This window comes from Tupaia chinensis, unplaced genomic scaffold (genome assembly GCF_000334495.1).
Source record: "Tupaia chinensis unplaced genomic scaffold, TupChi_1.0 Scaffold000161_3, whole genome shotgun sequence".
NCBI lineage: Eukaryota > Metazoa > Chordata > Mammalia > Scandentia > Tupaiidae > Tupaia > Tupaia belangeri.
The window spans coordinates 623,140-638,309 of NW_006159634.1; the positions used below are offsets into that span (position 1 = coordinate 623,140).

A 15,170-nucleotide genomic window follows, 5' to 3' on the forward strand; every position below is an offset into this window, starting at 1 on the left:
GGACAGCCAGGCGGGGAGCTCAGCTTCGGGTCTCATTTCATTTAGGGGGTAGGACATGTCTTTGGGCCAACTCGAGATTAAACTTCGCACATGGTGATCGTGCGTGGGTGGGTGTGGAGTCGACCTCCGCATGTGACACGGGAGAGTGCATTAGACGAGTGGTTGCCGGAGGATGCCTGCCTGCAAGGTTGCCTTGGGTTCCACCTCGTGACAGCACCGGAAAATTGGTGCGTTTAGGGGTGTCACCGGTTCACCACCTCCTGCTTGCGAAGCCTCGGGGCTTTTGAGCTTGTATTAGGTAAGGCGTTGGTCGAAGTGAGTGGATGGTTAGAAACAGTGGTGTCATTTTAGACTTAGCGGAAGTGGAGTGCAGGCAGGCTTTATGCATTCTTCCATCAGTTGTGAAAGTCGTTATGATGCGGATCTCATAGTCTGTAGGGTTCTGGGATCAAAAGGTAAGTCTGCCAATCCCATGCGGCGTTTGCCTTAAATTACCTAAACTCTGACCTTGCAGATTCAGACCTCGGAATGGTGACTCCGCCAGCAAGCAGGTGAGTGCTGGGGTGAGAGAAGCCGCAAGGGTGCAGTTGGCCTTCTGTTAGGAGGTGCCAGTGTGTGGTAAACCTGAGCTGGGTGGGGAGGGGGGACCTGGAGGCCACATTCCAGCTGTAGCTACAGCCCTACTTGAAAATGGAGTAGGAAGCAGAGTTGTGTTTATAGATTAAATCCAGCTGGCTTGGGACCAGCAGATGGCGTAATGGCTATGTCGCTGGACTCTCATGTAGTTGAACCCTGGTTCGAGTCCCAGATCCGGTGACTTAAACTCACGCTGGGCACGTGCGCAAACTTGCCCAAGATTCCCCAGAGGAGAATGGAGGAAAAGGGATTGCAGCGTGGCCATCACCCCGGAGGGTGATTTCTCACTTTCTCTCTTTCTGGTGAGTGCATACCCTATAGCAAAAAACTTCTCCACATAAATAAATAAATAAATAAATGCATCTGGCCACATCTTTAAATGTTGCACCTAGAGCTTGGAAATGGCATAGATCCAAGACTGAAATCACGAACCTTAACAGTGTAACCTCTCAGCCCAGGCCTCTTCTGTGAAATGGGATGATGCCTGATGATTTAAAAGTAGACTCTTTAAAATGTATGCAAAAAAAGAATGGTATAATTGAAAATCCCTGTCATTTAAAAAGCACTCTGTAAATATTAGCTATTATAATAATTTTTAGACAGAATGCCTTTTTGGTTCCTTGTAGGCCTAAATTTTTTGTGTCTTAAATGTAAGGCATGTTGGGAACCAGCAGTTAGCGTAATGGTTATGTCGCTGGACTCCCACGTAGTCGAGCACAGTTCATGTCCCGGACCCGGTGGCTTAAAACTCACACCAGGTGCGTGTGCGTGCGTGCCCAAGATCCCGAGAGGAGAATGGAGGAGAAGGGATTGCGGCGTGACCATCCTCCCTGGGGGGTGATTTCTTGCTTTCTGTCTCTATGTCTCTCTCTGTCTGGCGAGCGCACGCGCCCTATAGCAAAAACCCCTCAAAAAAAAAATGTAAGGCATGTTAATTTTCATTTTGTTTATGAGTTATAAATTCTTTCTGCCTTGACATTCAGTGTCAAACTGGAAACTCCAAGAAAAGATGTGTTTGCCTTGAGCATTTTTCTGTTGTCATCAACAATAAATTGGATTAGCGTATCTTGGAGTATCACTGTTCCTGCATCAGAAGTGTGAGGTTTATGTGCCTCTGTCACTGTGAAATTAGGCAAAGGCTTCACTTAACTGATCAGCAGGAGGGCTTTTTGGGGGATGGAGGCTTGTCTTTGTAAACAGATTAGCACCTAGGAAGGACATCTCTGGGGAGAGAGGTTTTGTTTTTGCTGATTTTTTAGTTGGAAGGGGGCCCTGGGGAATACCTGCTAACTCAGCATTACCTTGTGAATGGAGTTAGAAGTCAAGCTCCCAGCCTCTTCCTGGTGACCCTGGGGACCGGTGGCTTCCCAGGAAGAAACTGCTCTGCCCAACCTCTCTGGAAGCAGCTGAGAAGCACTCACTGTTGTGGGCCCCAGGAAGGCCCTGGCTGAATGTAGAGTCTTTTAAGCAGCAGGATACTGTGAAGGGCCAGGGCTCGGACCCTGCAGCCAGATGGCCTGAGTACCGGTCCTGGGCGGGTCATCCACTTCTTTGGGCTCGACTTTCGCATCTGAAGAATGTTGCCTACTTCATAGAGTTATGGGCTTAAAGGAGGGAACCTCTGTAAAACGTAGTGGTGCGTACTCAGTAAGCAGTAGGCGATGGTGGGGGTTGAGATCTACACTAGCTTGGCGGGCCCTGGGGTGAATGCTGCTTCCTGCATTCAGGGCGTTGGGGTACTGTGACCAAGGAAGCTTTAAGGAGGGGGAGTCGGCCAAGCTGAGCTGCAAAGCATGAGTCAGATTCTACCAAACTAGGTTGGGGTGCCTCCACCTTTGGAGGACCCAGACCAAAACCTCTGAGGTGAGATGGCAGGGTTCGCCTTGCCACCCTAGAGCGAGGCAGACCTAGGGTTAGTCCCACTGGGTCAACCACACAGAAGTGGGTCAGAGTCTCCTTGGAATGACACAATAGAGACTGGATTTTTTCATCCTCCACTCCAGAGTAGGCAGTAGAAAGTGTGTATGTGTGTGTGTGTGTGTGTGTGTGTGTGTGTGTGCATTTAAATATTTATTTAATTTTTATTTATTCACTCATTTTGACCAGAGAGACACAGAGAAGGAATGAGAGGGAAAGTGAGAAAGGAAGCCACCAGGTCCCGGACTCGAACCGTAGTCGGCCATGTGGGAGTGTCCAGCACCTTACCCACCACGACACCTGCTTGTCCCAAGTGTATGTTTATTAATTCATTTTCTTCAAACAAGACAACTTTTTATTTTTCTAAGTTTGCGTATTCCACAAGAGGCAGACAGGCACCTCCACCAGGGTCTTTATGCCGTGATCCCCGCGGGCTCAGCCTGTCCAGATCAGGGGTGCGCACGTGTGTGCCAGCATGCAGAGGGTGGCTCTGGGATGAGAACCCGCCAGTTGCATTACGGTTGAGTACTGCCTGGCCCAGTAGAAAGTTTTTAAACCGAGCATAAATGGCATCAGATGAGCTTCCTGGGAAGACCATGCCTACAGTAGTATGGTATGGGGTCAGAAGGAGAGGATGCCTGTGCACTGTCCTGGCAGCTTCGTGTCTGCTGGTGACTCAAACAAACAAACAAACAAAAATCAGAAAACAGACAAAAATCTACTTAGCAGAGAGCATTTCCGTCCAGATCTAAAAACTCAGAGAACATTGATGAAGAAACGCACAAATTTTTTCAGGCAGCCTTCCCTCGTACAGTTCATCTTCAAGCGTTCAGTATATCGTATATGCTTGATTACAAGGTGTGCCGCCCAACCCTGAAAAAGTCTCCCTCTGACACAGGGTGTCGCCTCCCATTCAGCACTCTGCTTGCAGTTTACTGTCTTGGTCTCTATTTTAACAATGAGGTGCCGTTTGGGAAGGGCTTATTGGGTTGGAACGACCTCAGCACATACTAGTCTGGGATGTTTATTGTTCATCTTACCAAATCAGCTAAACCAACAAACAAACAAAAACACAGGAAAGATTGGGTAATTATTCTTGTAAGCATTAGATGGCGGCGAAAATAGAGTTTTTAGAGATCTTTAAAAAATAGCACAGTTGAGGCCAGCAGGTGGCATGGTGGTTAAGGGCACTGGACTCCCACGTGGGCAACCATGGTTCTAGTCCTGGAACTGGGGGCTTGCTTTCTCACCCCCCCCACTCTGTCCCTCTCTGGTCAAATTAAAATAAATAAATAATAAACTTTAAAAGAATAACTCTAGAAAAAATAGCACAGTAAATGATGAATGAAAGGCAGTCCTGCCCACCTGAGTAGGTAGGTACTTGGGCTGAGAATCCTGGCAAAAGCCCTCCATGTGGTTTCGAGAAGTCCCCCGACTTACCTGGTTTTTTAGACGTGACGGTGGAGCATTCTGGAACGCAGACTGACGACTCAGAGTGGCAGGCTCGATCAGACACTGGCGTTGAAGGTGTGCATGAATAACTGGAGTGAAATTGTTTCGTGAGTTACTGTATCATCTTAATGTATTTTAAGTGTGCATAAATTAATATGTTAAAGATTATACTTAGAGATTTGACTTTGGTCCACAGCCCTAAAGTTTGTTCTTTTGTTATTGCTTTTTGCTTTAAGTCTACTAAAACATTTTCTTTTTGACTTTTCTCATTTTAAGGGGAAGGTTCTCTTAGGTTCGAGCTCCCCTTTTAGTTGGCTGTTCTAGAGAAGTTCGTGTGTGCTGTTTTCTCAGCCAAAGCAAATTCCCTTTTCCTTAATTTTTAACTTGAAAATTTAAAGAGCCCCGTGTACTGGTAGGGTAGAAAACACAATAAAGAATAGTCATAATTCTTTGAGTAGCGTCAAAGAAGCTCTCCTAGAAATCTGTGTCTCGATAACTTCGGAGTGCTTGGCAGGAATAAAACGTAGCTCTGCTGTGCTGAGGGGTGCAGACCTAGGACACTTCCCGCTGGGTCCCTCGGATGCCCTGCTCTGGGCTGGAAAGCGGAGATCTTTCCACTCTGCGACACATGCATACATGGTTTAATGCCATTAACGCATCTCTGAAGTCCTAATGCACTGTAATTTGGTTTCACAAATAGTAATAAGCTCTCTCTCTTCTTTTTTTTCTTTTATTTTTTTTTTTGAGAGGTTTTTTGCTATAGGGCATGTGTGCTCGCCAGACAGACAGAGACATAGAGACAGAAAGCGAGAAATCACCCCCCAGGGGGGATGGCCACGCTGCAATCCCTTCTCCTTCATTCTCCTCTCGGGATCTTGGGCACGCATGCACATGCGCCCGGAGTGAGTTTTAAGCCACCGGGTCCAGGACGTAAACCGCGGTCGACCACGTGGGAGTCCAGCAACATAGCCATTATGCTAACTGCTGGTTCCCAAGCTCTCTCTCTTCTGAGAGCAGAGTATTCTGTTCCCTCCAGCTGTGGTGGGGTTTGCAAATACGAACACATAGGCGTTTTTGTCATGTAGTCAAACGTAGAGATACTGTGAAAATCCATTCTGTAGGTTGTGCTATGTTCTTCCACATTAATGAGGTTTTGTGTAGAAGCAATCTTTCTGGACAGTTAAACAACATTAAAGTAAGCATCAAATATTACGGCTTCTTTAGTTCAAAGCACTCCAAAAACATTACGAGGCTAAAGTAAGCTTACAGGAATCCCAAACGGAAGCCAGACATCCCTCACTTCATTTTTAACATGAGCTTCGACTCAGAAAAGCCTGCTCCCTGGGAACTCTGTCTCTTTGGGGGACTCAGCCGCAGCAATGGTCGTGGTGGACAGCCGTGGGGCAGGAGGGAGTGAGGGTTTGCCAGCAGCGTGGCAGGGCCATGGCAGGTTAGTGGTTCACTCTGGCTGGATTCCGAAGGCAGTTTGAAGTGGGAAGATATTGGAATACCCCATTGAAGTGGTCTGGGCTGTCCAATGGCGAGGATGCTGTGGGTTAGAAGTGCCTCGTTGCACTGCACACTTCACTTTTCTTGAGAGTGAATTCTCATTTAGAGTAGAAAGAGTCGATGGCCCCTTAGGAGTATAGTGGAGAGAGAAAAGAATCTTACGGTGATGACGATGTTTTTGCCTTGTTGATACGTGATGGCACCGTGGAGCTAGGAGAAGAGGAAGGGAGGAAGAGGTTTTGACGGGGAGAGAATTCCGTCGCGAGCACAGAGAGCTTCAGGTAGGAATTGCACGTGTAGGTGGAAGTGTCTGTGAGCCCAGGAAGGCGGGCTAAGACGGGCTGGGTGGACAGTGCGCTGCTGGAGGACATGAAGGAGCTGACCTGGAAGGGGAGAGCCAGAAGGTAGGCTTGTACAGGGGTGGCCGAGGAGGAGCCATGTTCAGCCGGAGTGAACGACTAACCTGCCACGGCCCTACCACGCTGCTGGCAAACCCTCACTCCCTCCTGCCCCATGCTGTCCACTGCGGCTGAGTCCCCCAAAGAGACAGAGTTCCCAGGGACCAGGCTTTTCTGAGTCGAAGCTCATGTTAAAAATAAAGTGAGGGATGTCTGGCTTCCGTTTGGGATTCCTGGAAGCTTACTTTGGCCTCATAATCTTTTTGGAGTTCTTTGATCATCAGATCAGCCAAGAAGCCATGAAGGGTCGAGCCGAAATTGGCTGTTCTTTGGAGGAGGAGGATCCTGGGTCTCGGTCAGGAGCTGGCCGAGGCAGGAAGCAGGTCATCCGACTGGGCTAGCAGGCAGTGCAGGTTTGGAAAGGCCAGCCTGGGAGCTGCAGGGAAGAGAGCGGATGAGAACAGACTGGAACATCACAGAGGGCCCGCCAGTGCTGGCGACAGTGTTTCTCTCAGCCTCCGCCTGCCTGGTTGTGTGATTTCTGCCAGCTCCCTGCTTCCCCCACTGCTGCCACCACCAAAATTCCACAGTCCACATTGCAGCCTGAGCCCCAGCCCCGGGCCTTCCTCACGTGCCATGTGTTTCTTAGGACACCCTGGCAGAAAGCACAGCTCCTAGTTCGAATGTGTCACTGTCAGTCTGAGCAGAGATTGGACGTGAAAGTCCACGATGATTATTTAAAGTGACATGAGTCCCAAACTGGGACTGCTATGGCTCGTTTGTTTCAGCCGTGGTTTACATTTTCACAAAGCTAGTTACTTTATCACGATGAATGCCAAAGCTGGTGTTTCGGTCCTCCTTAGAGTGTCCTTCCCAGAGGTATTGCAGCCGGTCAGCCCACTGTGATAGTGGAGGACCAGCTCTCGGTGCCCAGCAGGCACTTCACACAGCGTATCTGTAACCGGCTCCCCAGCCGGCAGAAAACTGTTGGACTGATTTGAGGATTGCATGGTGAGTTTGCTCCCATCTTGGGGGCTGGGGGATTGTGTGTGCGCGCGCGTCTCTATACACACATGCATCCACGTACACCTACATGGTGCTCTTTTGCCATCTCATGGTCCTACGTAGTACTTAGCCTGGGACATGGTGGACTGGGGGGTCCAGGGAGGACCTTAAGCCTTCGAGTGTAAGTGGGTGTGGGGTATTAGGTTAGGATGAGGGTGTGCCCACTGCAAAGGTTTACCACGGTTACCAGGCTAGAGTGCCACGCAGTCATCTTCAGAGTTCCTGGATTCTATGTATCTTTGTCCCTGTGTTTCTGTAGCTAAATGTTAACAGTGCGGCTGAGGCTTTCCCTGTGGGGCAGGTGTTACTTTGAGATGATGTCACTGGGGTTTTATGTGGCAACTTTGTTGAAGTATTAGTAGAACAGTGGGCAACTACTGACCTATGAAAAATAGATACACATTGTGCCAGAATCCCCACCTTAATACTGTGATAAGAGGAGAAGAATATTTGATATCTACTTTTACCTTTAGAAGTTTAAGGTAGTTGGGGGCCAGCAGGTGGCACAGTGGTTAAGGTGCTGGATTCCCACATGGCCAACCACAGTTCGAGACCCAGACCTGGCAGCTTGCTTTCTCACTTTTCCCTTCTCTCACACTTTCTGTCTCCGGCCAAATTTAAAAATAATAATAAAAAAAAAAAAAGAAAAGAAAAATATTTTTTTTTAAGTTTAAGGTATTTTATGTAAATGGCAATTATGGGAAATCTTGAAATTTTAAAGATTATGTATTTATCTCTAAATCCAGTTTAAGTTTTAAAATGTTCATAATTATAGGGAAAGCTAGTTATGTAACTTGAGATCGAAGTGTTAGTCTCATGTCTGAGTCTCTCGAGGCTTATGTGGGGCCAGCAGGTGACGGAGTAAAGGCACTGGCCCCCCATTTGGCCGATCGTGGACTGAGACCCAGCCTGGTGGCTCGCCTTCTCACTTTCTCTCACTCTTGCTTACTCTGGTGAGTGCGTGTGCCCTACAGCAAATTAACAATAACCATAATAATAAACCGAAATCTTTTTTTTTTTTTTTAAGAGACTTATGTCTGTTTTAGGAGATTTTTCTTTGCTATGTCCACTATGGAAATTGGGTGTGGGGGGGGCTGATTTCTCTCAGGAACACTTTTTGTTAACCCTTTATTTCACTTGAAACGCGTGTCCATTGGAATCACATGCAGCTACGTCGATTGCTCACGTCCCTGAGTTCAGCATGGCTATACCTGAGAGTTACTGCCAGAATTTCTGCCCTTGAGGGCCCTGGCCCTACAGTGGGCTCCTCGCCCACACTCAGGGACAGCCCCTGTCACGATGGTGGTTTGAATTCAGAAAAACTGTCATTTGGGCAGGTAATCCGGGCGCCTTCATCAGGCCCAGTATCACAGACTAGCTTCTAGCCATCTGAATGTTGCCTGTTTTTACTGTTACTGGTTCTTATTTCTTTCTGCCTAGTATTTCATAACGTTTATGTCTTCCCCTTCGGTCATGCACACACATTTCCCACCTTGAGACCTCACAGTCATTGCAGGGTCTGTTCCTGTTAGTCACTCCTGCGTCTTTCACCTGCAGGCCTTCTCTCATTGCAGAGGTGACCCCACCCCCACCATCTGATTGGCATTCCAGCACAGGTTGATAAATGCATTCCCGCGTTCCCATGTCAATGATGGGTCAGTGGTAGGAAACCTGGGAAGTGTTAGTCTCCCCTGAAGTGTGGAATTGGGCTGGCGTGAAGGAGCGTGGAGACTAGGAGCTCTTGAAGTTAGATTAAAAGCAGCTTTCAGGCCCAGCCAGGGGTGTGGTGGTTAAAGTGGCTGGATTCCTACATGAGTGACTACGGTTCAAGTCCTGTAGCTGGTGACTTGAACACACCAGGCACAAGTGCATGCATGCCCAAGATCCCAAGAGGGGAGTGGCAGAGAAGGGATTGTGTCTTGGTCATCCCCCCAGTGGGTGATTTCTCACTTTCCCTCTCCCTGTATCTCTGCTTTTCATCTCTCTGGCGAGTGCATACACCCTATGGCAAAAACCTAAAAAAAAATAAAATAAAATAAAAATAAATTTAAAAAACCCCAGAAAACATAACTTTCACAAGTGGTATAGGGTTGTGGGGAGAAAACTGGTTGAATTGACTAGTCTTTTCTTTTTTTAAGAATTAGTTTATTTAACTCTATTTATTATTATTTTCTAGTTTTGATCAGAGAGAGAAAGAGAGATGGAAAGTGAGAAAGCAAGCCACCAGGCCTGGGACTTGAACCACAGTTGGCCATGTAGAAGTCCAGCTCCTTTAACCATCAACGTTACCTGCGGGCCCCAAATTGACTAGTTTTGACTTGAGGTCACTCTGGGAAAAAGTAGTGCTGTCACATCTTCTGTGTGGATTTACTTTTTTCCTCTAAATAGAGCACTGAATCAGAATCTCCAGGGCCAAAATTACTTTACACGCGCAGGGACGCAGGTGTGGCCAGGCTGGAGAATCCAAGAACGTCTGACCGGTTACGTGACACAGTCACGCAGCTCAGGGCCAGGCAGGAGCCGCGCCTGTCTTCATTGATGGACCGAGCGGTGTTCGAAGCAAGAATCTCAAAGTCTCAGAATATTCTTGTCTTAGCAGTGAAAAAAGTCTTAATTTTAAAATAATATGAATTGGGACCAGCAGATGGTGTAGCCATTACATCCCTAGACTCCCGTGTAGTTGAGCACGGTTCAAGTCCTGGACACAGCGACTTAAAACTCAACTCCAGGCACATGTACATGTGTGCCCAAAATCCCGAGAGGAGAATAGAGGAGAAGGGATTGCAGCGTGGTCATCCCTTTCTTTGCTTTCTTTCTCTCTGTCTCTCTGGCAAGCGCACAGGCCCTATAACTAAAACCTCTAAATAAATAAAATGAGCAATCAAGACAATGAAAAAGTAAAGTGTTGGAACCCTGTAGGGCCACCTCCATAATGAGAAGATGGTTCCTGTCAGGGAAGGCATTCGCGTCTCACTGTACCACTGAACTGCTACTGCTGTCGGGCCTGCGCGTGCTTCTCAGGGTGCCAGAGCGCCCTGGGGCATGACGGCCAGTGTGCGTGCTCTGCGGTATTTCCCACGCTGTGCCCACTTGGTGCGATTCCCATTGCACTGAGGGACAGCGGTTCTGGCCCACAGGGCATAGTGCTGTTTCCGATATCCACACACCTGGGCAGTTGCCGGCGAGGACGACCAACTTCGCTTCACTCTGATCATCTTCAGAGTCTGCGTGGACCCCAGCACGCACTTCCCACTTTTTATAGCAAGTTGGACCCGAGAGTGGATTGACTCCAGTGACTTTTTGGTCTTTTTGCTGCCTCCACCTGCCCGCCTTAGGTGCAGAACTGCCCCCAACCACAAGCAGCTGCCAAGATGCCCAGGGAGCACGAAAGCGCCCTCCCTTCTAACACGTTTAATGCTCTGGCAGCCCAGGGACGAAATGCTGCTGAGGTCGTCTTTCTGTGCAGACTTACGCAGCTGCGCCCTAACCTACACTCACACAGACACGTGCATGCGTAGCTCCAACTCTCACTGTCCGCCCTGCTCTGTGACTCTCGGAGAACTCAGAAGTCGGTCTTCAGAGTAGAAGGGCTACTGCAAATCTATTGTAAAGGAGAGAGTTGTTTACGTTGGGAAGATGTGGCAGCTACAGAAACTGGGTAAAACAGATGTTTGGTTATTTACTGCACGTCATACAGTAAAAGAAATTGTAGGTAGATACAAACTGAATACAAATAGACATTTAAAAACCTGCTTGGCGCTGGCCAGTGCGTGGTGGTGAAGATGGCTGCAGTAGGAGTCCTGGACCTGTGGCTTGAGGAACGACACCTGGCCCCTGTGCATGAGTGCCCAAATCTCCAAGGGAGAAGCAGACTACGGCGTGACCGGCCGTCCCCGATGGAGGGCGCTTTCCCTCTGTCCATCTCTCTGTCTCTGTCTTTCCAAGCACTTCAGTTGCCCTTTAGCAAATTAAAATCAAAAACAAAATAAAAATAAAAACTGTTTGAAGAAAAAAGTAATAGATTTCTGGAATGGATGAACTTTTAAACCTTGAAGAAGAGAAGAGCTCTCAAAGGAGAAGGCTGATAGGTGTAACTGACACTGGAAACTTCGTGGCATCCTGATGGATGAGCAAAAGCAGACCCACACAAACGAGGGGGCCGTGATCCCGAGGATGTCCGTGGGAGGGGTTGGTCCTGTGTGAAAAGGTACCTAGCACACTTTCCAAAGTGGACACAGTGTTTACCCTGGAGGGCAAAGTTGTTTTGCTTTTAGGTTTTGCCATGGGGTGCACGCATTCACCAGAGAGAGAAGCGAGAGGGGAAAGTGAGAAGTTGCCGCTCTGGGAGGATGGCTACACAGCTGTTCCTTCTCCATTCACCTCAGGATTTGGGGTTTTAGTGGTCGTTTTCCATCCACAACTTGGTATAAGCTATAACTTCTAGTTTTTTGTTTGTTGATTCATCCAAAGTATTGTCTTGCACTTTTGTTTTTCAACTTCCTCTAGGGTTCATGTGCTCGCAGAGAGAGGGAAAGTGGGAAATCACACACCTCTGCCCCAGGGAGATGGCCACACCAAAATCCCTTCTCCATTCTCCACTCAGGATTTTGGGTATCTCATGCATAATTGTCTACACATGGACTCAACATATTTTCCAAGTTCCTGGGTCTGGGGCTCAAACCATGTTGTCGACCATGTGGGATCCACTACCCTAACCACCATGCCCCTGCTGGCTCCTGGAGAAGTATTGGGTCCTCGGAAAAGTCAGGACGTAGCTTTCTGTTTTTCTGCGCAAAAATGCATCATGACTTTTTCAAGGACCCAATAGTTTTTACATGACAGAAGCGGATCTAGGAATTCCATCTATCTGTTGTCATTGGTCATCCAAACTGTGGATTTTTAACTTTTGGCAAAGTAGTGTTTGAGGCTGTGGCAATGCTAGGAATTCCTGATTTTCTTGATAATAAATTTAGTAGTCAAAGAAAACACTCCCTTTTCTTTCTCATCCGTGTTTGTGAGAGAGTGCACACGTATGCACACTTTACTTTCTTGGCAGAACGGATGAGACAAATGCTCATCTAACACGTACACGTGCCCCTTACGGGCTTGGTGCTTTTCTGTACCTGTGGTTCAGGCAAAGAGGAAAGGCGGAGATGCCGGAGCAGCAGTGAAATGCGGTGCGAGACCCTGGTGCCGGCAGCCTTCTAAGAAGGAGGAAAACCCGGTCCGCTTTCCCCGCCGTTTGCCTCATTGCCCACGTCTGGTTCCTAGGCTGACGGTCTCGGGCCTTTGCTTGGCGCTGCCTCCTGCCTGCTCTTCTGGTGGCTCTGCTGCTAATTTGCGCTGAGCCCAGAGTGGGCAGGGGACAGGAAAGGCCCCTTCTGCTCGGCTAGTCGGCTTCTCTAAGGAGCAGGTCCACGGGTTGGTCGAAGCCCTGGTACTAAGCCCAGCTGGGGTGCTGGTGGAGGTTACTACCCAGGCTGGGCGTTTCTCATCATGGGAGTTGGCCGCCTTGTCACGGGCAAATACAGATAGAAGAGGGTGCCAGGTGGGTGACTGGGGAGCGTCGACATGTGCCTACCCTCGGCCACCTCAGCAGCCAAGCAGTGGTCCTCCTCTCCCCCTCCCCTACTGTCTCTGAGGTCGAGCTGGGACCCGCCCTCCCGGGCCCCTCACGGTTCTGTGTCCTGTGCTTCCCTCCCCGAAGGCCATGAAACGGGTGCGCACGGAGCAGATTCAGATGGCAGTGTCCTGCTACCTCAAGCGCCGGCAGTACGCGGACTCCGACGGGCCCCTGAAGCAGGGGCTGAGGCTGTCCCAGACTGCCGAGGAGATGGCGGCCAATCTCACAGGTACAGCCAGGGCCTGGGGGGAGCCTGGGGCAGGAGGACACGAACTGGGGTCCGTGGGGAATCACCTCTCCACAGGGCCAGTGGGGCGGGCTGTCCCAAAACCTCAGGGAGCAGGGCCGGCAGGTGGCATGGTGGGTAAGGCGCTGGACTTCCACGTGGCCAGCTGCAGTTCAGGTCCTGGCCTGGAGGCTTGCTTTCTCACTTTGCCCCTCCCTCTCTCTCTCTTTCTCTCTCATTCTTTCATCTCTTTCTGGTCAAGTTAAAAAAACAAAACAAAACAAAACAAACCAACCTAGGGAGCACATCCTGTGCATGGTGCTGGCTCAGCCGGGTCTGTCCTAAGCCACGCCCGCACATCACTTCCCTCCTGTGGTTCCCTGGCCGATGCCGCGTGTCCTTCTCCAAACGGCTGTCTTTCTGTGAGGTTGTTCGGGGCAGGGTCTCTGTCGCCTTCTTGCACAGGTACTCGGTCACATTTATCGGACACCTGCTGCCACCAAGTGCTCAAATGTTCTGGTGAGGCCTCAGATTGGGCCGAGCTCCTCAGGGGACCGGTGTTCTACTCAGAAAGTGAGGCAGGCGGGTCAAGGATTCTGGGAAACTCTGACGTGGCAAGTTCTGTAAGCGGGGAGGTGGCCGTCTGAAGTAGGCGAGGGGCTCCCAAAAGGTCCTGTGGTCCCTGGGATGTAGTCCGCGAACAGAAGGCATGAGCTGAGTTTCAGAGGACTGAGGGCTTATTGGGACAGGTGGAGGAGGGTGTCCGAGTTACTGGGTGAACCACGCTGGTGGTCCTACTGGCTGGGACGACCCAGGCTAGAGTCAGGGGACGGGCTAGAAAGTCAGTGCGAGGCGAGGGCACTTGTTAAAGAAGTGGCGCCTGGAAAGGAGGGGAGGGGGTAGATTTCAGGGACCTGCAGGACTCGGGGTCTAGGTAAAGGCAGGGTACCTTGAGGGAGAGGGAGGAGCCCCATTCTCCCGCGTGCAGCCCCAGCAGATCCTGCTTCCTGTGTCTGAGTTTGGGGTACACACTGACGCTCCTCTCTTCCCTGCTCCCTTGTATACATCTTACTGTGGCGTCCTTAGTTCCGAGCCTTAGTTACCATTATTTTCCACTTTCTAAAGGTGCTTTTATTCAGGTTACTGCAAAGTGGTGCCCTAGATCCCAGCCACCTTGCTCAGCATGCCTTCTCCCTGTAAATAGGGTAAGGGGATTTGGGTTTTCTTTCTTAGAAAGAATAAGCTCACAGGATGGAGAGTAAGTGCACTTTCACATATTGCATGGTGAGCCTCCAGCCTCCCCCATTCAGCTGCCCAGAATGCTGCCTGCAGGCAGGCACGCATGCCCAGCAAGGGCAGTACCCCCATCCTTCCCTGAGTCTGACCTGCCAGGAGAAGACTGAGAGGCACACACGTTGGGAACCTGCCACCCAGGGCTGCCTAGGCAGTGAGCTGCACCCCCCACGCAGTGTCCGTCAGCACTGGGTACCTCCCTTCAGATAGCCAGGGACCGTCAGACCCTGGAGGAGACAGCTCGTAAGGAAGGAAGATGGAAAGAACCAGAAGAATAGCCTTGAAGTAAGATTATGCCATGTGGGGAAAGAGAACATTCAGAAAACACACAAGTTGTCAATTACATACAATGATACCAAAAATGAAAAATCAGTAGGGGGATTGGAAATTGACGAAGTCTCCCAGAAATTAGAGCAAAAAGACAGACGGAGTGGAGAGGAAGTTAATGGACCTGCTAGAAGCTGCAAACGTGACGTCGCAGGAGTCTCAGGATGGGAGGACAGGAGCGTCCAGACCGGAAGGGCCCCCCCCTTCCCAGCCCAGCAGTTGACAGTGAGCCCACACCAAGGTGCATTGTGATGCCACAGCACGGCCCGACGTTTCCCGATCAGTCTCTCGGTCTCGCCTCTCCCCTCTCACCCGACCCCTCTCCTGGGCTTTGTGTGTGCTCTCTGGGACCAAGCCCCCTCAGGAGATATGTCCGTGGGTGATGCAGACTCGGTGTCCCACCTCGCTCCTGCCGTGCACCATTAATACTCGTCTTTCCCACCCGTCTTGTGCATCTTTCCCTCTTCAGTCCAGTCGGAGTCTGGCTGTGCCAACGTTGTGTCTGCAGCCCCGTGCCAGGCAGAGCCGCAGCAGTATGAAGTGCAGTTTGGACGGCTACGGAATTTTCTCACCGGTAAGTGCCCGGGGCTGGGAACCTTTCCTTGTTAAGAAGTAGAGTAATGCACCTTTCCTAGGAACCGACTGGATTCCAGGACCACGGTAGGGACTGCATTTCAAGGTACTTTGACATAGTCCTTGCACTCAGACTTGTGGCCTGGTGGCA

At 49.9% G+C, this 15,170-nt stretch overlaps 1 protein-coding gene across 4 annotated transcripts in view; it reads left to right on the forward strand.

Moving 5' to 3' along the window:
- The first annotated feature begins 6 nt into the window (after positions 1–6).
- TAF5L (TATA-box binding protein associated factor 5 like) overlaps positions 7–15,170 on the forward strand; it is a 34,055-nt gene continuing 18,891 nt past the window's right edge. Inside the window, exons 1-4 of one of the 4 annotated variants that reach the window (XM_006146012.3) lie at positions 7–298; positions 515–551; positions 12,685–12,829; positions 14,916–15,020. In XM_006146012.3, coding sequence (XP_006146074.1) covers positions 12,688–12,829; positions 14,916–15,020 — 247 coding nt within the window. In that variant the 5' untranslated portion in view covers positions 7–298; positions 515–551; positions 12,685–12,687. The other 3 variants (XM_014586833.2, XM_014586836.2, XM_014586835.2) reach the window with 3 other exon arrangements.